General features: G+C 43.3%; 5 protein-coding genes across 5 annotated transcripts; 2 read left to right on the top strand and 3 right to left on the bottom strand.

Moving 5' to 3' along the window:
• Nucleotides 1-47: 47 nt before the first annotated feature.
• Nucleotides 48-11,791, top strand: LOC118420264 (acid-sensing ion channel 5-like). The gene is made up of 10 exons (XM_035826991.1): nucleotides 48-390; nucleotides 5,617-5,793; nucleotides 6,360-6,458; nucleotides 7,124-7,370; nucleotides 8,508-8,627; nucleotides 8,879-9,028; nucleotides 9,444-9,648; nucleotides 10,066-10,216; nucleotides 10,470-10,561; nucleotides 11,233-11,791. The coding sequence occupies exons 2-10, from the start codon at nucleotides 5,627-5,629 to the stop codon at nucleotides 11,376-11,378; spliced, it is 1,377 nt and encodes a 458-aa protein (XP_035682884.1). The 5' UTR covers nucleotides 48-390; nucleotides 5,617-5,626; the 3' UTR covers nucleotides 11,379-11,791.
• Nucleotides 3,885-4,880, bottom strand: LOC118419319. Its single transcript, XM_035825681.1, has one exon. It carries the CDS (start codon nucleotides 4,878-4,880, stop codon nucleotides 3,885-3,887), a length of 996 nt encoding a protein of 331 aa, XP_035681574.1.
• Nucleotides 11,792-12,224: 433 nt separating the features above from the next.
• LOC118419315 (tripartite motif-containing protein 3-like) lies at nucleotides 12,225-13,580 on the top strand. The gene has a single exon (XM_035825676.1). It carries the CDS (start codon nucleotides 12,225-12,227, stop codon nucleotides 13,578-13,580), a length of 1,356 nt encoding a protein of 451 aa, XP_035681569.1.
• Nucleotides 13,581-14,770: 1,190 nt separating this feature from the next.
• On the bottom strand, nucleotides 14,771-17,353 carry LOC118419314 (lysozyme g-like). Its single transcript, XM_035825675.1, has 5 exons — nucleotides 17,311-17,353; nucleotides 16,767-16,847; nucleotides 16,110-16,321; nucleotides 15,492-15,630; nucleotides 14,771-14,990 (listed from the first exon to the last, which is right to left on the bottom strand). Exons 1-5 carry the CDS (start codon nucleotides 17,351-17,353, stop codon nucleotides 14,857-14,859), a joined length of 609 nt encoding a protein of 202 aa, XP_035681568.1. The 3' UTR covers nucleotides 14,771-14,856.
• Nucleotides 17,354-19,473: 2,120 nt separating this feature from the next.
• Nucleotides 19,474-25,883, bottom strand: LOC118419613 (integumentary mucin C.1-like). Its single transcript, XM_035826078.1, has 10 exons — nucleotides 25,760-25,883; nucleotides 25,406-25,451; nucleotides 24,999-25,095; nucleotides 22,674-22,777; nucleotides 21,992-22,050; nucleotides 21,904-21,961; nucleotides 21,418-21,447; nucleotides 20,787-20,966; nucleotides 20,244-20,303; nucleotides 19,474-19,694 (listed from the first exon to the last, which is right to left on the bottom strand). The coding sequence occupies exons 2-10, from the start codon at nucleotides 25,449-25,451 to the stop codon at nucleotides 19,489-19,491; spliced, it is 840 nt and encodes a 279-aa protein (XP_035681971.1). The 5' UTR covers nucleotides 25,760-25,883; the 3' UTR covers nucleotides 19,474-19,488.
• Between the last annotated feature and the right edge of the window lie 472 nt (nucleotides 25,884-26,355).

Here is a 26,355-nt window from a genome sequence, read left to right as displayed (position 1 = left end):
AGTCTACGTGTATATGTGTTCGTGTGCGTGTGCAGGACAGGGTTTAGCCGTGTTTGTTTATGAGGCGGAGAGTATAGGTCTGGGTCGCCTAGTGCTTTTAACTGCAGGGGGCATCTTTCCTTTGTGTCTGCCTAGTAGGTCTGTGACACCCGAGGTCAGATAATTACAGGGCACCCGGCCTTGTGGGATCGATCCGATTTGCCAACTGGTTTCTCAGAAGAGATCTGTTCTGGACTGTTCCATTTTAGCTGTGTCCGTCACACGTTTGAAGTCACCCAACACACAAGCTTGGTGCGCCACTGAAGCATCGTGCTCTGCTTGGGTGGCGGTCGTGATCAGCCTCTGACGCGTCGTTGAGACGACCTTTGACGATTCGACCACTGCAAGACGGTACGTATCATACGTATCATATGTATCAAATCATACAACGTGATGTCACTGGTCATCGTCGATGCCGACGGAGGAACACATAATCATATCATAACGTTATGTTTAAAACAATACTGTCAAACATGTCTATGAGTCCGCTAACATATATGTACGTAGTACGGTCACATATAGTCATTCGTGGGCTGCAAAATATTTCAGATGCCCTGCGACAGAAAGAGAAGTCTTATATCCTTAACGGCGTTCGGTTCCACCACAGTAATTCTATGGTACAAAATCGCGCGACGGTCTGTCATAAAAGTTGCTGCGCCGTATGTAGCGACTACACCGAAAATGTTCACCTTAAATATATGGTAACCAATGTATTAGACAAAATTCTTACAGTTTAAATCAATCTCAGTCTGAAATACACATTTTGTCTCGGCAAGCAACACTGATCTAGATGGTGCTGACGAATATGTCATAGAAGCTAACAGTAACAGTAAAGGTACGCAGATGTGGTGTTTTATAAGGGCCACTTAACTTCAAACCTATACCAGGAGCGGTTGATTGATTCTAAGCAGGAATAAGGGTATGTAATGTAAGGAATACCAAACGCCATAACAATGCATCTATGATTTGAAGTTTTCAACAAAAATCAAGAATAGCGAACACTGATTGGAAAACTGGTTGAACTGGTGAATTGCTTACAGTCAGCGTGTGTTCACACAACTGCCACACACAAGCGACCTGCTTTCTGCTTTTGAAGGACATAAATCTCATACTAGACAGGCAACATTTGCGAGCAAAGACAGCATATTTCAACCATCTCCCAACCCATGCAAAAATGGACTGTCCAAAAGTGAATATCAAAACAGCCAACCCCAGTGCGAGAATGGACTATTCGTGAGGCACATCTACTAATAAAATGGGCCACCTAAAAACACATCCAACAAAAAGCTGGACTTCCTACATAATCACCCGGTCCAAAAGTGAATTTTGAAAAATTCTCCCCGCGAGAATGAACCACTTCAGTGATACCCACATGTAAAAAGTCCAAAATACGGTCAAAAAAATTGAATTCCGAATCACCACCCGAGTCCCAAATTGATTCATTAACACATCAATGAAAGAATGGACTTTCCCAGTGAAAGAATGGACTCTCCCAGTACATTCCTTATGTAAAGTGGAGCAGTCCCAAAACACTCTTCATCTTATTACCCTGTCTGAAACACCTGTATCAAGGTGAGTTATCGCACCTCAGATATGACGTATGAAATACTGGACCCAAGAGAAGATCCGATTTGAAGTTAATCCAAAATAATGCTCTTATTGTTTCAAGGTTGAATCAAAGTACATATTACTCAAGTATGTGGAGCTAGAGGTCAATTACCCCAAATACGGTTTGATTTGATAAAGACAAAATTCATCAAAGAGTCGTCGACGTCACTTTTTTGGTGTTACTATACATAAAAAAATGTCTTCTTTTGATCCTGTCTTGTTAGCTCCAAATTTTCTGTATTCTCTTTGCGTCTTTGGTTAAGAACCGCCTGAAGATTTACTGGTTTTGTGTTTTTTTTTAATGCACGGTGGCGGTTTTTAGTCCTTGGATACAGCCCAAACAATGTAAACATTGGTCGTACACGCCCAGTCGCCTGAGGCACCCGCCATGTGAATTATACCAGCTGCAGTCTGGGCAGAGACAAAAGGGGTACCTAACCAGTATGTGGACATGGTCGAACGGTTACTTAGAGGCCCAGAATTCGCATCACCTCCGTGAAAAAGGAGGTTGTATGGTAGGGGGTGTTTTGTCTGTATGTGTGTTTGTCTCTTTCTCTGTGTGTTGATTTAATCAACCGTCAACAAGGATGTAAGAGCACCTTTATACCCCCTCACATTAGGCGCGATTAGATCGGACGACGAGTCTGCGAGCTCTAGTTTACGAGGAGGCATGACCCTGATGCCGGCGAAGAAATGGCAGAGTTCCCCCTTCCCGTCAGGGTCATGCCTCCTCGTAATTTAGAGCTTGCAGACTCGTCGTCCGATCGAATCGCGCCTAATGTGAGTATGAGGGTGGTATTATGACATGATTCATGCAGGCGTGCTGTGTTTGACCTATACGTTACTGTCATAACCAATACGTACAGTCTCTCTCTCTCTCTCTCTCTCTCTCTCTCTCTCTCTCTATATATATATATATATATATATATATATATATATTTATATCTATCTATATATATATATACATGTATATATATTTATGTAGTCATGCCCTTATTTTCTGTGCGTTCAAACAAATATGTTACTGTGTTGATTTCTTATGAATATTTGATTGTCTCATGTGTGCATTATTTTCAGTTCTGTTTTCACACAGAAAGGCAACAGATCGACTGGTGGTGCAATCTTACATGAATTACGACATTTTAGTTGAAGTAAAATTGTGGAATGTTGTCATCATTTGCAACACAGATGACGCATAATCTTTTAAAGGCATCCTAAGCAACATTACAGCATTAAAAGTGGAAATATTCTGAATAAGGCAATCTGCATGATCTACTGTACTGTACTCTCACATTTACATCATCATGTCATACTTTGAGCGGTTGAAAACGGCCCAGAGCATGTCCAGTATCAGGGTGAAATGCACTTCACCCTGATACTGGACATAGCTCGCCCAGAGACAAGTTGCACGAGGATACTCCTTATTATTGGACCCCCCCCCCCCCCAAATAAGGACTTGATCAAGAATTCTCGTGCGACTCGTTCATGCGCCGTTTTAATGGCTTAATTTATGAAATGATGATGTAAATGTGCTAAAATAGTGCATTAGATGTCAATATTATACAGACTGCCTTATTCAGGATATTTCCACTTTTAACCCTGTAATATTGCTTAGGATGCCAACAAAAGTCATTTAATATGAAATAGATACTAGTGACATGTGGAGCCTTGTAGAAGCTACGGTTTTGTACCAGCCTGTTTTGTCAACAGAACTCTTCTGCTCTATGCCACGGTGGTGGCGTTGCGGCAGGAAAAATGCGGTCCCAAGCATGACTAAAACATCGCATTATTTGCTCGAATTCAAGTCCATCTGTGACGGTAATCAAACATAATGTTACAATTCTAAACTTCATATTCGTACACAAAATAAAGCGCTTACCAACAAGCTTTCGCGCAGTCCTCTGATCCTTATCAAGTTGAAATTACCCAGAGCCTATGTCACATCAGAGCCTATCAACCTTCCCTCAACGGAGACGAGGGCCGATACCGACTTCCAAACACCTTTGACCCATTGCTGACGTCACACTTCCTTTCGGTCATTTCAACTTGATAATTTATTTTTATTTATTTATTTCTTCCTCAAACGTACATAGGCAGGGAAATACACACATGGTATACCCTGAATTGCGTAGGTTTGTTACAAAGAAACTTATACGTGCAGAATGTCAACAAACAAAAATACATAATATATTAACAAACACTAAGCATAGATCCGAACTCACAGGCTGATGGTAATGCTAGGAAATAGAGTTATTATAAAGTCTGACTGCAGTGTGGAGGAACGACTGTTTCAGTCTGTCAGTTCTTGCCTTGGGGAGAGTGAACGCGTTCTTGTTCCTCAGTTGCCTGCCAGTAACTGTGCGTCTCTGAGGAGGCACAAGGTCGTGCAGTGGATGTTCGGGTCTTAACATGTCCTTAAAGAGCTTTACTGCAGCAGCTTCTCTCCTTTCTTTTAAGGAAGGTAAGTTGGGAACTGATCGCCTACCCCCGAGAGAGATGATACGGAGGGCCCGTTTCTGTACCCGTTCCATACTGTCCGATTGTTCTTTGCTGCAACCTACCAGCAGAACGTGACCGTATTCAAGAACGCTACGAATAAGTGACAGGTAAATCTGAACCAGGTCAGCCACGCACATCCCCTGTTTAGTCAGTAGTCTGAGATAGTGCAGCCTGCTCGATGCTTTTGAAACGAGGGATTGAACATGGTCGTGCCATGACAGCTTGCAGTCGAAGATGAACCCAAGGCCCTTTGCGACCCTTGAGAATGGTACGGGTTCACCGCCGAGAGAGAGTGGCGGTAAAAGTGGAATGTTTCTGCTGAAGCAGATCAACAGAGACTGACTTTTTTTGCCGTTTAGCAGCATGTCATTGCACTCCGCCCAGGAATCAAGCTGTAGCGCTTCCTCTCTCATACTGTTATCCACGCGATCCTTCTCCAGGGAGATAGACCTGGACAAACCCACGTCGTCCGCGTAGCCGACATCAAGAGTGTCGCTGTAGACTACGTCTCGAGTACTCATGAACAGGAGGAAAAGGTAGGGTGACAGTACACCTCCCTGAGGTACCCCCGAAGTGAGTACTCTCCACTCGCTGACTTTACCGTTAGCAACCACTCTCTGGGTACGGCCCTGCAGATGGTTCTGTATCCAGGCTACCATGCGTGGATTGGTCACCACGTCGTTCACTCGTTGGAGGAGAATTGAATGGTTCGCTCTATCAAATGCTTTGCTCATGTCTGCGAACAAAGCAAGGACTGCAGCGTGACGTCTTGAGTCTAAGGCTGACAGCCACGTGTGTACCATCCTTATGGCCGCTAAGACAGTGGAAGAAGCCTTCAGGTAAGCGTTCTGGTTTCTAATGGCAGGTGTAATAGAGGGCAATAGTCTTTTCAGAATACACCGTTCCATGAGCTTGGCCGCTACGGGTAAGAGGGACACGGGCCTCATCTCACTGGCGTTAGCTGCACCCTTAGATTTTGGCACAGGGACAACGTTTGCCGCCTTCCATATGCTAGGAACAACCCCCTCCTCATACGAAGCGTTAAACAGGTGGGTGATGACTGGCGCCAAGTCGTCAGCGTAATGCTTGAGAGTCCATGTCGGGAGATCATCAGGACCGCTTGCCTTGTGAGGGTTTAAGCCCTTAAGAAGAGTCTTCACCTCGCCAATCGAACACAAGTCAACGCATGGAGTCGGGCACTGCAGGGGGCACAGGTGCAAAGACGTTCCAGGACACCACGCTGAGGAAAAGTACTGATTTAGGACCTCGGCCACCTCGTGGTCTGGCACGTCCTCAATGGTGGTACTATTAGATCTCTCTTGTGCTCTGCCAAGCTCACGGTTAACAGCGCCCCACCACTTACGTGGGTCTTCCTGATAAGGATCAGAGGACTGATCGAAAGCTTGCTGGTAAGCCCTTTATTTTGTGTACGGATATAAAGTTTAGAATTATCATTTGATTTTTCTCCAGTTCCTCCTCCATGGCGAGCTGCTGCGGTGCGGACAGCGCGGAGAGGGAGTACGCAGAGGGGACGTCCCTGCACGGGCTGGGGAAGATCGTCGGGGCGAGGCACGGGGGCGCCCGCCTGGCCTGGTCGCTGCTCTTCCTCACCATGTTCGGGGTCGCCGCCTGGCAGATCACTGAGAGGTGAGAAAAAAGGAGAAAAAAGTGATGATAAAAGATGACAAACACAAAAAATGTGTACACCATAAAATCGTTAGGCCCATAATTACATCGATTTGCATTATCGATTATATGACTTTCACGCTTTTGCATTAAAGAAGACATTAGCACACATGGACATCAGTTAAGTAAAGCACAACATGCGGATGCTGGTGGCCTCTGACCGATCTACCTGAAGATTTATTTATCCTTATTATGCTCTTCGTATACCACTGCCGGAAGTGAAGGCTAGTAGTACTAGTATCTCAATTTGTCTAAGAAAATAAAAACACCGAAAAGAACGACAGCCCGGAGAAAGACAGACTGAAAGAAGGGAAGAATTGGAGTAAGGAAGAAAGGAATTGAGACAAAGACAAAGTATCTGAGCTGGTTCCCGCTTGGTCCCCTCCGTAGGTTTGTGGCGTATTTCCAGTTCGACACGGTGACAAACATGAAGGTGGAGTTCCGAGACGTACTGGATTATTCTCCCTGTGACAGCCAGCATTGTCAGTCTGATAGAGACATATATTATCGCTAATGTTCTCTGCTAGGTTTGTGGCGTACTTCCAGTTCGACACGGTGACGAACATGAAGGTGGAGTTCCGAGACGTCCTGGACTTTCCCACAGTCACCATCTGTAACTTCAACAAGTAAGGCATACGTCACGTTTCCAAACCAACGTTCGGGAGCGAAAAGCGTGATATAAAAAAACACCAAACTACATAAGACGTAAAGAGAATAGTCGTGGACATGATTTGTGTCTATTTTTACGTGTTGTTTGTCTTGGAGGCCTACTGCCCACCCTTGGGCATATGCCACAACTAACTCCCTCCATCTTCCGCCAGCTGTTCCCATGTATAGTCAGACGCCCTCACATCTAATCTCCAAGCAGATCCTACGGTAGCATAAGATAATATTAAAAGCTGACAGAGGAGTGAAGCCTACATGGCAAATGGACACTTCTTGGCTGACTACACTGGTCAGTTTGGTACTATTTTATGCCATTGTAGGATCTGCTTGGAGATAACTCACATCTGCGTATCCAGGTGTTTTGGGTCTTTGCACTTTCCTGGGGGAGGTGGGTCCATGTAAAGGCTTCCCTCACTATACAGGGTGTGACCAACCCAGGTCCACCGCTTGCGTACTATTTCTGTCCCCACTGGTCCATATCCGGTGCGTTGCCATAGTTCTTCGTTGCTGATGGTGTTTGGGTGCTTGATGACCTCCTCTGTACCCATCGAAGTGTCTTTTTAAAGCTTGATACGAAAGAATTAGGATTACAATTTGTTATCAAATGTATGTCTGCGATTGGCAGATACCGCTTCTCCAAGATCACTGCACAGGAACTTCAGTACGTTTCCACTCTGCTAGAGGGCTCTACAGGCTTTAACGACTACGACTACGACAGCGACTACGAGGACAGCGACCAGTACAACTTCGACTGGAACAGCACCGGCATCCCTGACGGATTCAACCTAGCGGAGTTCACGCTAAGAGCAGGCTTCGACATGGATGTCTCTCTGATTGGCTGCACCTGGAGGGGCCAGGCGTGCTCGAAGGATGTGAGTTACTTTTTAGTACAGTCAAACCTGCCCAAGACGACCAACTGCGGGACCGGGAAAAAGCGGTCAATTTGGACAGGTGGTCGATGAGAAGAGTATCGACTCACATCATGCCCGATGTATAGTATAAATTGTTTCCGTTGTGTTTAATGGCAAAGCACACACACGCAAAGAAGTAAGTAAGCTGGGTGTTTAATGTCTAATACAACACGCACGCAAAAATGTAAGTAAGCCTGGTGAATTTTCTAAATGAACAAAAATTGGAACAGGACGTTCCTACCTGCGCCAGAGGAACTCTACTCTAAAAAAAGATATAACGTTACTTCTTATGAATCGAATTTCTACCATACAAAGAAGTAGAAGTTGCATTCCTGCGTCTACAATCGTTAGATGGACCAGTGTTGTTGTTTTGTTTTTTTTATTCTGTAACAACTAAATTCAGATTTTCTTACAACGAAATTTTATCCCATATTACAGTGGACTGCCCGATTGACCCACCCCACCAATTGACCGCTGCCGTCTTTATTCTAAACATAACATCGTAATGACAATCAAACTGACAAAATCGCGCTAGTTAACATCGAAAATCGTTGAAAATGACGCGGTTGTTATGGGCAGGTATTTGGTCCTGTGCGGTCCCAATTTTTGGCGGCCGCGTTGGCCAGGTGGCCGTTGAGAAAAGGTCGCTTAATGCTTATGTCAATGGAAAACATTTTCGTGACCGAGAAAAAGCGGTCGTAATGGCCGGGTGGTCGCTGAGAAGAGGTGGTCACTTGGGCAGATTTGACTGTACCCAGATTTTTTGGCGACGTCTTAGGGACGTTGCCGATTGGTGTATTCTTTACCCCTTTGGCTCATTCTGTTGGTTACAGCAGAAACAGCAACAGGTGTCATTGATGATAAAAAGATGGAGTCAATAATTGCAATGGACTGATCTCAAATTCCCGCCCCCTGTTCGATCATGGTTCTATTTCGAACACCTCCGTCAAAAATAGCCATTTCTGTCCTTTTGACGGAGGTGTTCGAAATAGAATAGAGGGTTCTATCTGTTCGACATGGCGTTGACAGGATCGGTCCATTGAGAAAATATAATTGCAAAAAAGTTTTAAAATTTGAAATATTTGTCTTTATTTCCAGAACTTCACGCTCGTTTTTACGTCGTTTGGAATCTGTTGGGTGTTCAACGAAGGCGGGACGCTAAATCAGACCATCGCGGGGGTGGGGAACGGCCTGCGGGTGGCCATAAATATCCAACAGGTGCGATGAATATCTCAGCATCTACACCAGTGCAGTAACTCAAGCAAATACTGAGATATGATTTTGGAAACGGATAGACGTTTCAGGTTGCATTCGCTACATTTTGACAGTGACACCGAAACGTTTGACCGTTTTCAAAATCATTAAAGAATGTCCAGTAGCTTGAGTAATTGCTATTTGGTGATTGATTAATTTATTCATTGATTGATCGATCGAATGATTGATAGCAAAGCCGGTTGTTGTGGCCACAGGACGAGTACACTGAGAACGCCCTGACGGGTAACCTGGACGCCGGGATCAGGTTCGTAGTCCACTCCCCCAACGAGCCGCCCACTGTGGACACCCAGGGCATCTCCGTCGGGCCCGGAACTCACGCCTACGCCAGCATTAGCAAGATACAGGTAGGGACAGATGTTGGGGCTAGGTACCTTTTTTTCTTTCTTCGTGACTTCCTCCCTTTCCTTTTTCCTTCCTTCCTTCTTTCCTTCTTTCTTTCCTTCCTTCCTTCCTTCCTTCCTTCCTTCCTTCCTTCCTTCCTTCCTTCCTTCCTTCCTTCCTTCCTTCCTTCCTTCCTTCCTTCCTTCCTTCCTTCCTTCTATCGTTCCTTAACTCGTTTCCCCCTTCCTTCGCCTGTTCCTTCATTCTCTGTTAACTTCTCCTAGTCTTTCTTTTCTATGAGGTCACGTGTTCTTCGTAATTGGTCATTCAAACTTGACGCGGGCTGGAGTACCCACTGCCCTTAGATCAATCCGCTTTCCTTCCATTGCATCGTATTCAAATATATTTGTGAAGACGTGCTATTTTCTCTTTCTGCAGTACACAAACGAGGTTCCACCGTGGGGGAAGTGCGAGCCCGGGCGGACCCTGCGGTACTACTCCGGGTACACCAAGACGGGGTGCCTGCTGGAGTGCCGGGCTGGTCACGTGGCCGACGCGTGCGGCTGTAGAACCGTGAGCATGCCGGGAACGCTGGACTACTGCCAACCGTCTGTCGTCACCGGGTGTGTCAAAACAACCATGGGTGAGGCTAGCATCCTTCACAGACTTCTGGAAGGGAGCTTGCATAGAATAGTAGTTTGCTGTAGAACGGAGCCCCGCCTTGAGACTAGCTTGTCATATTGCAAATGCAGCCATATTATATCGAATAGGTCCAGCATGTACAACTAAGGCGACACAAAAGCTTTATTTTTATTTTTGCCTGATGACGCATTTGTTAGAAGAAAGTCAAACCTTGAGCTTGAGAAGAACTCACCACAAAGTATTAGGATACACCTGAGTCTAGAGTCTTTTATAAGCTAAAACGTATATGTTTTTGGGCCTCGTAGAGCTAAGATTGAGCACCGTAAATGTACAACACGTTGTGTCACGGTTTACCAGTTAGCTCTCAAATTTAGACGCTCTTGTCGATACTTTCTGTTGTGTTGGCCTGTTCTTCCAGCTGAGCTGAAGTCCGGGAAGCAGACCTGTGACTGCCCGACCCCCTGCAGCGCCACCGCCTATCCCGCCACCGTGTCGTACGGAGGCTGGCCCAGCTCCAGCACCAAGGAATTCTACACAGAATACTTCAACATGACCGAAGAACAACTAAAGTATTAGTCCTGCAGTGTATATGATGATGTGTAGCTGGTCGTGCTCTTTGTTCTGCCCCTTTGACCTCTACCCTGTTAACTCTGACCTCTCTTTATTCTCAAAGTTTACCATACACCATGGTTTCTGTCCTGTTATAATATTTTTTTGCTCCATAATTCCAGAATTGTGCAACATGATTTTCCTTGTATGTCTCCATGACGTTTGTCCCACTTGTGACCTTTGACCTCTTACTCATGACCTTTGCCCCTTCAGAGATAACATCGTGCTGCTGGATATTTACTACCAGCAGCTGAACCTGCAGACTGTGCAGCAGAGAAGAGCCATCAGCACCAATGCACTTCTTGGTTAGTCCGTATTATATGCCGGGAGTTCAGCACTGGTAGTTGAGTGCTGACGACAGTTCAGCACTGGAAAACCAGTGCTCGCATTGGATTCAGCACTGGAACAAGGCCATTCAGCACGGGAAAACCAGTGCTGACGTTTCTTCAGCACTGGGAAAACCCAGTGCTGAGGCTGATTCGAACCATTGATTCAGCACTGAAACACCAGTGCGGAACCCGTTACTTTTGCATACTTGCTACTTTTGGTCCTTCTTTAATTTTCTTTTTTAATGTAATACTAGATGACATTTTGGCTAATACTTTTTGTCATCTAATTTCTCTCTTCTCATCGATCACTTTTATCTACATTGCTCTTATGTCCCTCTATTTCGACTTAGGCTGTCGCTAGCGCCATGCATCGTTCTAACTCTAAACTTATCATTACCTGATTTTGCCTCGATTCATTCTGCTATGCCTCTCTACTCGTGTTTTGTATCAGATAACTCAAGACATTTGTCTTAATTTTCTTCATTCTTGCTTCTTGTACGTATTAGATTCATTGTCAAGATGAACAGCGTATTGAAACAAGTAAGGATCATCAGCATGATTACATAAAAGTAAAAAAAAGTGCCTATGATCGTCTATAGATTAATTGATTGATTTGTGTCTCTTTTACTCGTTCCCCCCACCCCTAGGTGACCTTGGTGGCCAGTTGGGGCTGTTCCTGGGCGCGAGCGTCATCACTATTATCGAGTTCCTTGAGTTTCTGCTGAAGAAGGGAACTTCGTGCTGCTGCAAAAACCGAGTCAAGACATTAAATCCCAACACTGAAGAATTTTAGACCGGCCTTTAAAACATGCACGTGTCGTTTATATACCATACACCATGGTTTTTGTCCTGTTGTAATATTTTTTTTGCTCCATAATTTCAGAATTGTGATTATATAAGACCTCCGATCTCCAAAAATATCCCAGTCATTAAAATTTAGACATGACTGGTAATAAACATGTCTAATGATTACGATTTGATTTCTAAATGTATATTTTTCTCTGTTTTCAGTTTTTTTTTTCTTTTTGATATTGATGATTTTATCCTTTCGTGAACGAGGCGCTCGAAAATGCATTCGGCAAAATTGAATGCGCCACCCAGTTGTCCGAAAACCAGTTCCATGACCCCATACCATCAGTGAAGCGTCCTATTAACAATGGGTCTAAACGCCCTACAAACACCTAGAATGGGACGTTCTAAAGCGATGTAACATGGTAAACATTTTCACTTTGACCGCTTCGGAAGCTTCAGTGGATGTGTCAAAGTGCATACTTAGTACCTGGTAAACATGGCGACCAACGCAATCAACGATATATTAAAGACGAATTTCTCGTCTGCCGGGTGTGCTTTGGGGACTTCGAGCAGTTCGGGGTTCCCATGGACGTCGTCCATGTATAAGATGGGGTCACACCTGTGTATATATTAGGTAGGGGAGGGGGGTCATTATTCCAAGGAGGTTGAAAAAGGTTCATTCTCCTTGATTGACCCCAGTCAGCGTGGGATTGTGTAAACACCAGTGTTAAATGGTAAACATCAATACAAACGCTCAAGGACACCTCAAGGCTTTTCACGGTGTCCACTTCTGAGGCTTTAATGGGTGTGTCAAAGTCCGTATTTTCACGAGTACTTGGTACTGAACATGGTGTCCAACGTAATCAGCGATATCAAAGACGAATTTCTCGTCTGCCATGAGTGTTTGGAAGACTTAAAGCAGCCTAAGATGCTGCCGTGTCTTCACACCTTCTGCCAGCCGTGTTTGGAGAGGCTCCTGGCCACAGAGCCGGTAGGGAAACTGGACTGTCCGACATGCCGACAGGACGTGCCCCTCACGGAGAATGGCGTCCAGGGGCTGAAGTCCAACTTCCTCGTTGGCAAACTGCGCGACATTCTACAACAACAGCCGAAGGAGGAGAAGCCCGAGGCGAGGGAGGATGGAATCCCCTTTAGTAGTTGTACGGCTTGCGAGGCTGCGAACTTGGCCAGCTTTTACTGTGTGGAGTGTACCGACTACCTGTGTCAGACGTGTAACGACACCCACGGTCGGTTCAAGGCGACGAGGTCCCACATAGTTGTAAACATCCAAGACTCGCAAGCTGACCAAGTTGCCACGGACGACGCCCGGGTTAGAACATCTTTACGCTCATCCCAAATCAGGCAGGTGCGATCGAACGTACGGATCGCAGGTGCGAATCTAAAACACATCAAAACCGTTAGAGAGGGGGGCAGTGGAGATGTACAGTTTAGCACTCCGTACCCGCTTGCTGTTACCGCGGAGGGAGACATTGTGGTGACTGAAATCAACAACTCGGGGCTGAAAATTCTTGACAAAGATGGTTCCTTCAGGAAGAAGGTCGATCTGTGGTTCATGCCAGAGTGTGTGGCTGCACTGACAAACGGTGAGCTGTTGGTGACAGGAGACGGACACAGGATTCACGTACTGGACAAACAGGGGAGGGAGTTACGTATCATCCAGGTGACAGGGGCTGCAGAGACAGATAAAACTACGAAAGGTATCGCTGTTGACGGTTTGGGACGCATCATCGTCACTATCGGGTACCAGGTTTTCGTACTCAGTCGCAGTGGTGACGTCATGCTGAAGTTTGGGGACAAAGGTCAAGTTCAGCAGCAGCTGGGACCGTTCCTCCATGTCGTCGTTAACAGCAGTAACCAAATCATCGTCAGTGACCATGACAACCATGACGTGAAGATATTTGACCCCGCCGGTCGTCATCTCTTTACATCCGGGTCATTTGGGTTCGAACCTGGTCAGCTGAACTACCCCTCCGGTGTAATCACGGACAGTGACGATAACATCATCGTGGCTGAAACCTACAACCATCGCGTTTCCCTGTTCAGTCCGGACGGCGCGTTTATCAGGCACGTGCTGACACGGGACGAACACGGACTGCTTCATCCAGGGGGCCTGGCGCTGTCTCACGACGGACATCTGGTCGTTTCTGATTGTCTTCAGTCTGTCAAGTTCTTCCGCGGATGACAATGTTCTTTATACGTTTGTTTCATTTGGGTTGGAAACTGTTTCCAACCTGTTGTAAGAGTGCAGTTGTAGCCCTCTTCATTTTGTTAACCTAATGTATATGTTTAATGCCCGTAACTTCTGAGCAAGGATGGTCACTAGGCAAAGAAAAGGGGGCAAAATATCGTGTTATGGTGTGCAGCATTGCAAATTTTGTGTCGCTTTATCAAAAAAAGTATACTGAGCAGGAAATGTAAGTTATTAAAATACTAATTCCTCTGTAAACTGAATCATATCGACAACGCATTTGCTTCGTGTCAGTATCACGGTTAAGGCGTTTGACCCAGAATCCAGAGGTCCTGGGTTCATATCCCCTGACATGCCATCGATGTTTTACCTTGGGAAAGGCAATTTACACAATTTTCCAGACTGGTGTAAATGCTAAAGGACTTCAGTTTGGGGGGGGGGGGGGTTAAAGGCGGCGGAAAGAGAGGGAAATGGGCTCCGCCTCCAATGCTGTGCGCAGTAGACACATTTGACAACAGCCCACTGCCCACACAGCCTTAAAAGTAGTAGCCTTAAGATTTCAATGTCAAAACATATTATAAGGCGTCCTTAAGGTCTCATTGATGTATTACTCCGCTAGTGGGGACCCTAAAAGAGATCCAAGCCAAAAATGAACGGCTGCAAGGACGCATGTTTTTAGCGGTGAGAAATTCCCTTTTAGCCAGCGGAACTGATCTCAAAAGTTAGATTGGTGAAATCTTATTTGTAACTGAAGAAATTGGCAGGTAAAGTTTTGCAGCCGCGCGCTAGGTCGGAGGTACACAGTCGTGGGTTCTGAGTGGTGCGGTTGTACAATAGCAGCGAAAAAATGCCTTTTGTGGGGATTGACTAATCGTAGTTTGTAATTGCTATAAAAAAAGTTCCTACGTATAGTTTACATTGGCAATTTTTTCCCACGATATAGGGTAAATGTGCTCGACATAGAATGAAAAATCTGCTGAAATTTCACGTAGCTTCATTATGAACGCGCCCATTTAAACCACGAATTAATACATAGAAGTCTATGGGAAGAAGAAACTCATCAATGAGACCTTAAATGGACCAGATAAGTAATAGAATGTACCACATTAGTTGAGATCACGTTAGTTTCGCGGTTACGCCGCCACATTGCAAGGACTTCATGACAACTTAAGAAGACTACCGAGAACAATTTAGTTCAAGAGATTTATTTGATCTTTTCTTTCCGCCATAGATAACGTGGACCTCCAAAATATATTTGACCCCGTGGAACCTAAAATCCATGTGCTTTCAGCCACTGGGCGCGCGCGACGACGTCATTGGCGTAGTCGTCGCCTGTGGTGTTCACGTCCATCCCGGCGTACGTCTGCACGTTACCGCACCCGGCGTTGTACCCGGAAATTCCGCCTGAAAATACGAAGGAGTAATATTTGCAAATAGGCAAGTGTACAAAAGTAGCGGGTTCCGCATTGGTTTTCCAGTGCTGAACGGCCTTGTTCCAGTGCTGAAGCTCCCTCAGCACTGGACTTCCAGTGCTGAAAATTCTTCAGCACTGGCGCCCAGTGCTGAGAGAGGAGACCGCTACTTTTGTATATTTGCTGCAAATAGCTGAAAAGATAACAGTACTTGCAGTAATTCCTCTCATCGTAATTGGTTTTTCTCCATGTAATATGATCATAGCTACTCCCAGCTGAGCATTTTTGTCTTTTCGGCAAAGGTGTTTGACTGTCTTCTGTCGTAAGTACTAATTTCAATCAAATAAATCAGCGTTGGTCGATCTTTAAAACTTTGTAACATCGATATCTAAGCACGCTGTACAATGTTACAGCGTTATACGAGTCCTCTATGCAAATCAGACTATCGCTCGTGCTATGTCATTTTGATAAAAACAAAACAAGTAAGACGGACCCTTGAGGGCCATCTCGGCGGTCCAGCCAGGATGTCTCTGCCTGACGCAGTTGATGGTGTCGATGAGGATCTGAGTTCCCTGCATCATGTGCTCGGTGCTGTACGGGCCGCCTGCTGGGGTGTGGTAGCGGTAGTCCACCTGAAAGCAGAGTAAAAACAAAACAAAAATAAGACGGGGGTCAACACCGACTCCGAACCACCTTTGACCCGTTGTTCACATCACACGAGGTAACAATGATCCACCTGGACGTGTAAAAACAAAAATAAGACGGGGGTCGATGCCGACTTCCAGCCACTTTTGACCCCTTGCTCACATCACACGTCTGTAAGGTCACGTGTTCTGAGCAAGCGGATCGTCAGCAATCCGACAGTCAAAAATGTAGTCAAATATGCCAGTGAAAGAAGTCAGTATTCGGCCAATCAGATATGACGTCATGACGGCTATATGAAGTCATCTTACCGCCAGAGCTGAAACTGTGTGTTCAACTCCCCAATTTCTGTGGAGTTTGTCCTGTTATCCCCTATATCTCATTGCTATAATATGTTCAGAGGTCAAACAATGTGAACTACTCTTCCAAACAAGACCCAAGCTAAGTGCACACTACACCTCTCACACACCTGCATGAGCCCGAATCCGTTCCCATTATCCCCTGTTCCGTCGGGGGCCAGTGCTGCGCCTGCGCGCGTCTCGCGGCTGATGATGGCGGCGATGACGGCAGGGTCCATGTTCTTGGCGCTGGCGGCCTGAAGTATCTGTGACTTGTAGTTGTTTAGGCGCGACAGGTCCGTACTGGCCATCTGGTGAGAAGCAGCAACGCCTATAAATAAAGAAACAGATCATCAAACACAATTAATAACAAGACAAGTTACTTAAATAAAGCCCCATAACAAACAAGGCAATTTCTGTAATATCTGCATTTTTCAATGACTTGTAATCTCTAAACAGATCCTAAGCATAAGATAACACCAAAATGTGGCAGAGGAGTAAGGCCAATACTACCGGTAGCCATACACACTCCTACGCCGGCTTCACTCCTCTGTCAACTTTTGATACTACGTATCTTATGCTACCGTAGGATCTGCTTGGAGATATAGATGACTTAATGGTCTTCATCATCATCATCATCACAGGCGGCTTGCCCGGACCAGGTCCACTCACAAGTTTTTAAATGTCAGAAAGTTAAACATTTTTCATGTAATAGCAAGAGTGTATCAATGTTTTAGGGAAAAATCTTTGTTGTACTATCTGTCAAGCCATCACGATGTTGCTCTTACCTGTATATCCCAGGCCGTCTTGACTGGCGGTGTCCGCACTGGCTCCTGTTGTGTCCACCGCCAGGATGTTTCCATAGTTTCCTGTAGAATGTCACGGGAATTTATGTACATCTTAATAGCAACAAGGCATTTTATAACTTATCTGTTTTGGCGGTTTGCATTACAGGCAGCTACGGGATGTGTTTCCATCATTCAGATCGTATATTAATCAAATAATGCACATGGATGTATTTGACGGGAGACCTGGCGCATCCCCGTCTTGTAATTAGCCTACGAAAGGGTATGTCACCCCGTAAGGGGCGGTATAACCCCGTCGTGTGTAGACATGTGCGAACATGTCTACATTTGATCACGTCGACCGATGATGATGATGATGGATGTATTTACTACAGTCTTCTTCGGGTGCGCATGACCAATTGCCAATGGCGATGTCTCGTGGTTTTAAGGTCACAAGGTCTGGGTTAGTGGAGCCTTAAGGGCGACATAATGATGGATTAAACTTCCACTTTTTCTCCGTTTGGAATGCTATCTACTTTTTTCTTACTGTTGATTAGGAAGGTCCTAGCAATGTAATGATTCATCCCCATGCTGTAAGTTCAGAAGGAAATGACGGATATCGTTATATATATCCGTGAATAACTTCATCAGGTTGGCAATTATTCATATAGTAAGGTTCTTTTAGCACAACCAGAAAATAACTTACTTCCGACGTTTCGGTGTCTGTCAGACACCATCATCAGGGTGGAATGACGGGAACTACTTCTTGCTGCTACTTATAGCCGATGTAGGTGGCGTTGCAGCAGCAAGAAAATGGATTAAAGAAGCAGTTTGGATCAGAAAATCCGTGCCAGTCATGAACAGAGACGAGGGGGGATACAAGCTGAGCCACGTCTGGGGATGGCATTCTTGCTGCTGCAACGCCACCTACATCGGCTATAAGTAGCAGCAAGAAGTAGTTCCCGTCATTCCACCCTGATGATGGTGTCTGACAGACACCGAAACGTCGGAAGTAAGTTATTTTCTGGTTGTGCTAAAAGAACCTTACTATATGATCGTTATATATACCTACCACTTGTTCCATGGGTGTGGGCAGTGCTCGCCGTTGTGGTCGTCACTGTTGCTGCAAAGAGATGCCCAATATTATTTAATGAATGAATGAAGACCTTTATTGTACATTCATACCCACTGGGTTTAGTACAGGTCACAACAAATGATACAACATGATATAATGATACAATGAATCTACACTACTCAAGGATCGTATTCTACTGCGTACATTCGGCTTCTTCTCGTTTCTTTGTGATATTGAAAATGTAAGAACGATATGCTTTATAAGTAAAGGCTTGTCTAGATTCATAAGGAATATAAATTTGTCTATATTACTTAGTTGTATGAAGTGGGGGAACATGGATTCTATTAGTCTGTAGAGTTCAGCTCTCTCTTTCTTGTACAAACTACATTCTACTACAAAATGATGTTCGTCTTCTAACTTATCTAGACTGCAGTATCTACATATTCGTTGTTCTAGAGGAGTGCTTTCTCCTATATATAATATCGGAACTGCACTGTTGTAAACGTAACGCACAAATCATATGATATGGCCAACTGTACTTTAAAATTTACGAATCTAAAGACCTTCATATTGCATAAACCTAACAACCTTTCAACGTTTCGTACTGGTAATTAATACTAGTTGCTCAGAAGAGACGTTGAGTCATTACGTCTTCCTCTACTTCTTACATCTTCTGCAAATTATGTCGTTAGCTGATACATGTACATCCAAACCACAGAAAGGAACTCGGAAGAGCAGCCCTACCTGCTGACGTACTACTTGGAGCAGTGAGAGAACATCCGCCCAGGTGACAGTTGTAGCAACACTTGATGTCGCTTCCGTAGCCGGGACACTTGTCGGTGACGTAGAAGCCGAAGGGACAGCTGTCCACGTGCGCGCACTGACCGGACTGACCGTTAGCACCCTGGCTGGCCGCACAGTCGGGGGCTGCGAATGCCGGACAAACGGTTGAACGGGTAGTTTAAAGTTGACTCGTGCCGGAAACCATTAATGTTTTGTATCCAAATTAATTTTTGTGCATATCATTTAAGGATATAGCCAGGTACCCAGTCGCATTATAGCTCCCGAGTCTCTTCTGTCCTCTCAACAAATATTTGCGGCGAGGACAGAAGAGACTCGGGATCGGAGCTACATGTATAATACGGCTGGATACCAGCTGCAGGCTATTACAGATACCGATACCTTCACTTATAAACGTCAGATTCATAAGAGATCTGGGGCCATACTTACTATCTGCGGTAGTACTGGCGGTGCTGGCTGTAGAGGTTGTTGTGGGAGCTGTGCATAAAGGAATAATGATTTCTGGTGTTTTAGAAGTTCATGTGGTCTTGGTTACTCTCCTTCTTTTAGGAGCACCGGAGTTTAATTTTCAGGGAAGCGCTGATTCGCGATTTTCAACACGTGACAGGTAAAATGATATTGCGGACTCATTCATTTATTCATTCTGAATCATTCATTTATTCATTCATTTATTCATTCAATCATTCATTCAGCCAGTTAGTCAGTCAGCCAGTCATTCGTACTGTTAGGAACGGGAAAATAGGTCCCAGCACTGATTGAAAGATTCATGCTTGATAGATGTATATATAGCACAGGGAAATGGCGATTACACAGACCAAATATCAGAATTGAAAATATTGAACTGATCCATTAAAACAACAGAAACGGCGTACTTAAGGTAGTGGTGGGAGCTGACAGGGAACACCCGCCCAGGTGACAGTTGTAGCAACACTTGATGTCGCTTCCGTAGTCGGGACACTTGTTGGTGACGTAAAAGCCGAAGGGACAGCTGTCCACATGCGCGCACTGACCGGACTGACCGTTAGCTGCCTGGGTGTCCGCACATTCGGGTTCAACTGAGAATGGACAAATGGTCGGTTTTCGAAAGAGGACTGATCTACGAGTATGGTAGTAGAATTCATAGTTGAAAAGTTTGAACTTTCTTCCAACAGAGGGAAGACACTCACAATGAATTTTCGGTCGGTCTCGTCAACCTTCGTCAGATTTCTGATTTACTGCGCTGACTCCTGACGTCAGCACAGTGAATCAGATATCTGACGAACGTTAGTGAGATGACCGAAAACTCATGATGAGTTTTTCCTTTGAAACTTTTTTGTGTTGGAACAAAGTTGTTCTGTAAAATGTTCTGTAAATTAATCTATTTCAATTTCCTCACTACATGGCACAAGAGAAACAGGATATTACATCTTTTAACGCGTCTCCCGCCCAAGTTAAAACAACACATAATAATACTGTCAACAATAATACAAACAAATAATTAAGAAGGAAAATACAAAGCAAATATAGATTTCTATGACATAAATCTAACAACTTGTCATGGTTTAGTGTAGTGTTGTTTGATACGTTAAAAGTACATTTCATGAGAGACATTGAGCCATACTTACTAGTTGTAGTTTTATCAGTTGTGGTTGTCGGGGTTGTGGTTGTTGTGGTTGTTGCCGGAGCTGTGTGTAAAAAAAAGGTAATAATAAATTTGATACTAAGTTTAGATTAAGTTGTTGTCTTTTCGGTGGAGGTAGCATATACGTCATACTTTTTTCTTCATTTTGTTTTATCTTCTGTAATGCCGTCAGACGATAACTTGAAGGAAACATGGCGATAATCAACATCAAATGGCAAAATGGAGCAGATAAAAAAACTGATCAATCCAAACAACAGAAATACCCCTGTCACATTATCTACGATCGTCGGGCATATGGAAGATCGGCCATATTTAAGATCTACAGAGGCGTATTTTTCACCTGAAAAACATCCCTGTCACATATAAGCCATACTTTGTACCTTGTACAAGTTGTGCAATAATGTTATATTTATAAGCGAGGCTCGAGCTCGGGCGATTGCCGCAGAATCGTCGTCCGACCGATTTTCGCCAAATGTGACAGGGGTAAAACGTACACGGGAGGCCCAGTGCCTAACCGATGGCGTACTTAAGGTGGTGGTGGGAGCAGAGAGGGAACATCCTCCCAGGTGACAGTTGTAGCAACACTTGATGTCGCTTCCGTAGTCGGGACACTTGTTGGTGACGTAGAAGCCGAAGGGACAGCTGTCCACGTGCGCGCACTGACCGGACTGACCGTTAGCTGCCTGGGTGTCCGCACAGTCGGGGTCTGCGTATGGACACGTGGTTGGACAAGTAGACACACAAATACATACACACACAAACACGCATACGCACATGCACACACATACACACAAACACACACACACACAAACGCACAAACACGCACATACATACACACACACAGACACAGACACACATACGCACATACAAGCAAAAAACACATACACACACATACATTTGTCAGTACTGTCGAGAAAGTTTATTAATTAGTTCATTTCTCCGTACTCTCTCAAATGTAAAACCACATCACCCACTCATGACTAAAACTTAACCTATTATACAATTTTCTATAACATTCAGTGTGCGTGTATTTATACATGTGAGATAGATAAAAGTCATGAATTCCATTTATTTCCCTTTCTATTAATAGTTATTGCTAAACATGTTGAAACAGACATGTCTATAACGTATGTTCATTTTGTATGCGTCAAACTTACCATCTTCAGGTGTAGTTTTTGTAATTGGGACTGAAACACACAAAAAGACAAAATGTCAAAACGTCTTCTTTTTCATATCCAGCAATAAAAAAAAACTTTGTCGCACGTCCTCTGGACAGAAAACTGGACATTTTGTAACAAAACTCGTCTTTCGTAAAGAAAAAGTGAACAATTAAATGAGAGTATACACGATAAAATTTTTCTGCCCAACTCGAAAACGGGTCCCTCCCCTTAGGGGCCTTGACCCTTGACCTTGCTCATGCGCATTTTGAACTGTGAACCAGCATACATTTATGTCTCATTCATTCATTTCTCACGTCATAAATGATAAAGCCTCTTTCTAATTGAAATGTAAGGAAACATGTTGCATTAAGATTTACGTGTAAGCTTATTAAAAAAATTGAAGCGTCGAAATGAAGCACATGCCCAGTCACTTGTTCATTATGTTGAAAGTACATTTTATGATAGATTTTGAGCCATACTTACTAGTTGTAGTGCTGATGTCGGTTGTGGTTGCCGGAGTCGTGGTTGTAGGGATTGTGGTTGTAGGGATTGTGGTTGGAGGGATTGTGGTTGTAGGGATTGTGGTTGTCGGTGTAGTGGTTGTCGGGGTTGTGGTTGTTGTAGCTGTTGCTGTGCGTAAAATAGGTAAAAATGATAAATGTGATATATTGCATTTAGATCAAATTATATCAATCTGACTAAATAGAGATAAAACTCTGTCTCTAACCTAAACAGCGCACCAGCCTATGTCCGGAAACGTCCCACGACAACTATATTTTGTAATGTTTGTGATATTTGAATACGCAGGTCGGTATGGCACTTATCAGATGCGCAAACACTGTAATGTGCATGTCATTGTTTGCTGTAGATGATACTGTAAATGCAGAAATGTTCGCGGTGGTTTTATGTTCATGGTTTTCGCGTTGCAAAATTACCGCAAACTAAACATTTTTTCATGGCAGTAAGAGACTACAGTGCATGATGCTATCGCCAAATTAAGCCAACCGCGAACAGTCCTTTGTCCGCTACCGCGAAATTAAATCCCGGTGAACTTAAATGCATTTACAGTATGCACCATATGCATATATTCACTGCAAACACTAACAGTTATAATATGCGTGTTATTTTTTGCTGTAGATAATATGCATCCTTTACACAAAATACCTTACTACTTTTTAATATGAGCTTGGACAAAAAACCAAGATGTCGAAATGCTCGTATATTATGCATTAAACAGAAGAGACCACGCCCACCTTGTGACGTAGTTTCCGGTGTGACAGGAGGAGGAGGAGGGTAGGAACATCCGCCCAGGTGGCAGTTGTAGCAGCACTTGACGCTATTTCCGTAGCTGGGGCACCTGTTTGTTTGTTTGTTTGAACTTTGTTTATTCATGAAAGCTCGAAAATCAGCCTGTATGCCGCTTTTCACTGAGGTCATGAAGGAGGAGGCAAGGGACAAAGTATATAACAGAGATATAAAATACATAACAGAGATATAGAATACATAACAGAGATATAAAATAGAGATATAGAATACATAACAGAGATATAAAATACATAACAGAGATATAGAATGCATAACAGAAATATAAAATACATAACAGAGATATAGAATACATAACAGAGATATAAAATACATAACAGAGATATAGAATACATAACAGAGATATAGAATACATAACAGAGATACAAAATACATAACAGAGATATAGAATACATAACTGAGATATAGAATACATAACAGAGATATAGAATACATAACAGAGATATAGAATACATAACAGAGATATAGAATACATAACAGAGATATAGAATACATAACAGAGATATAGAATACATAACAGAGATATAGAATACATAACAGAGATATAAAATACATAACAGAGATATAGAATACATAACAGGGATATAAAATACATAACAGAGATATAGAATATATAACAGAGATATAAAATACATAACAGAGATATAGAATACATAACAGAGATATAGAATACATAACAGAGATATAAAATACATAACAGAGATATAGAATACATAACAGGGATATAAAATACATAACAGAGATATAGAATATATAACAGAGATATAAAATACATAACAGAGATATAGAATACATAACAGAGATATAAAATACATAACAGAGATATAGAATACATAACAGAGATATAAAATACATAACAGAGATATAGAATACATAACAGAGATATAGAATACATAACAGAGATATAGAATATATAACAGAGATATAGAATACATAACAGAGATATAGAATACATAACAGAGATATAAAATACATAACAGAGATATAAAGTATATAACAGAGATATAAAGTATATAACAGAGATATAAAGTATATAACAGTTATGTAAAGTATATAACAGTGATACAAAGTACATAACAGAGATATAAAGTATATAACAGAGATACAAAGTATATAACAGACTCTGATATATATAAAGTATATAACAGAGATAAAGTTTACACCATTTAAAGTGATTTGTGACTCTCATAAGTATATATACACAAATATTGACATACATAAGTATCCTGTCCAAATCCACCTGTATTGTCTCTGTTTTTGTCAGCAGGGCTAGCCCTCTGTAATACGAGGGGGGTTCAATAAGTTCTTGGCCTCACCAAGAAATAACAAGCACAACTCAGATTTTCAGGCACAACTTCATAGTATGAAGTCTTTTATCAATATCCTCCAAATTTCAAATCATTGGAGTCATTACTTTCCAGGCATTCGTTTTTCCTAAATTAGAAGGTAAGTGGCGAGAAAAAAGTTGTGTGAATTGTGATCAGACATGTGTGGGTCTAGTTTCCCATGCCATAAATTAACAAAAGACGTTGTCAAAATGTTTGATAATGATTCTCTTCCTATTTCAAGCAAAAAGAATTGGGTTTCTAACTTCCAGCAGCGCAAATTGACCCACACACTCAGGTCAGGTCAATTGTCCACGTTTTTTTCCTTCTCCCTCACCTAACGTTACTGGGTGTCGCCTGCAAAGTAATGATCACACTAATTTGAATTTTGGTACATATTTATATAAGACTTTATACTTGACATCTATGCTTCGAAATCTGAGCTGTGCTTATTTTTTCTCGGTAAAGTCGGGGACTTATTGATAACCCCACGTACATGTATAAAGTCTTATATAAATGTGTACCAAAATTCAAATTATTGTGATCATCATGTTGCAGGCGACACCCAGTAACGTTAGGTAAGGGATAACGAAAAAAAAGGGGGATCTGCAACCTGAGGTGTGAGGTCAAATTGTCTGATCACACTTCACCCTTCTTTTTCTCCCCACTTACCTTCTAATTTAGAAAAAACGAATGCCTGGAAAGTAATGACTCCAATGATTTGTAATTTGGAGGATATTGATAAAAGACTTCATACTATGAAGTTGTGCCTGAAAATCTGAGTTGTGCTTGTTATTTCTTGGTGAGGCCAAGAACTTATTGAACCCCCCTCGTAGCCATAGGCTAGTTGGGCAGCCCTGGCTGTGTGTTCTGAACAGCCAAACCAATAAATAAATAAATAAATATTGACATACATGGTACATTACCCACCTGTGTGAGATGTAGTAGGTGTATGGACAGCTGCTTGCGTACACGCACCGACCGGACTGACCGTTAGCGGCGACAGTTCCCGTGCACTCAGGGTCAGCTACGGGAGGTCAGAACATGGGCAATCAGAGATGGCAGGCTTCATACATTTACCCGTTATGCTTTGCATCCAGTCTCACGGGAAAAGTAGCAGCACCGAGGATGACTTGCAATACTACATGTGTATATTGACACACACACATACACACACACACACACACACACACACGCACACGCTCGCGCACGCACGCACACACACATACACACACACACAAACACACACACAAACAAACAGAGAGAAGTAATACTAGTATGTGCGCGCGTACACACACGCACACATTCGAGCTTCAAGCAAAATAGAATCTACTTACTAGCAAGGGCACCTCCTGTCAGAGCCAAAATCACCAGAAACATCATCTAAAAGAAAGAAAAAGATTTTAGCAACGGACTAAAGCAGAAGATTGTTTTAAAGAATTGTATGCTAATGTCAAAAAACATGATTCTAGATGCATGCAATTTCTTCTCGAAAGTTTCAATTGTATTTGTCGCAAGGTGCTTTCAGGAAAAACAAATTTCCTCTTGTATAGATATATAGAGAGAGAGCAAAGTCGCATTGAAGAACATTAGAATAAAGTGGCGAATGCAATTGACTTATAATATAATACCCTCGTTATAAACAAGTAAAGATTGCAGAGAAACAATGTGTATGTAGGAGGTAAAATTACCTTGTAAGTTGCCAATCTGCTAGTCCTTTACTCCGTGTTGCTTGAAGGAGCCTTCATGTGAGAGGCTTGTCTCGAGTTCACCCACCTCGTGTTATATAGTAGCTTTTCATCCGGTCACATCTGCTTATTTCTCACAATACTTCTTTATTGTCAACTTCTCCTATTATCTGAAGAAGCGCATTATCAGATAGCAGTGGTGCATTTCTGTTTGTAAATATGGCATTCCCGGTTACTCACCCGATGGTGTAGTGTGCACTGATGAGTACATTTTCGGACAGGTTAATATGATCCACTCACACCGGGAAGGACGCCTACTCTTTTCGATAAGTGCGGTGGGGTTCTTTAACTTACTCTATTGAAACAAAGGGCCTCCATTTAACTTCCTATCCTAGGGACGCCCCTAGTCGAGGCTAGGCACTCATATTTTCACCTGAGTTGAGTGAGGAAATTGGTGTAAAGTTCCTGACCTGAGTGCAGAACATTGGGACATGTCAGGGGTCAAAACGTAGTATCTTTAGATTCTGAGTCAACAACCCTATCCACGTGCACAAGGCCACCAAGCCACCAGCACTGTTTACTGAATGAATAGATAAGAT

This window comes from Branchiostoma floridae, chromosome 7, assembly GCF_000003815.2.
Source record: "Branchiostoma floridae strain S238N-H82 chromosome 7, Bfl_VNyyK, whole genome shotgun sequence".
Lineage (NCBI taxonomy): Eukaryota > Metazoa > Chordata > Leptocardii > Amphioxiformes > Branchiostomatidae > Branchiostoma > Branchiostoma floridae.
The sequence above is the reverse complement of the archived record's forward strand: the minus strand, read 5'-3'. Positions and strand labels throughout refer to the sequence as shown.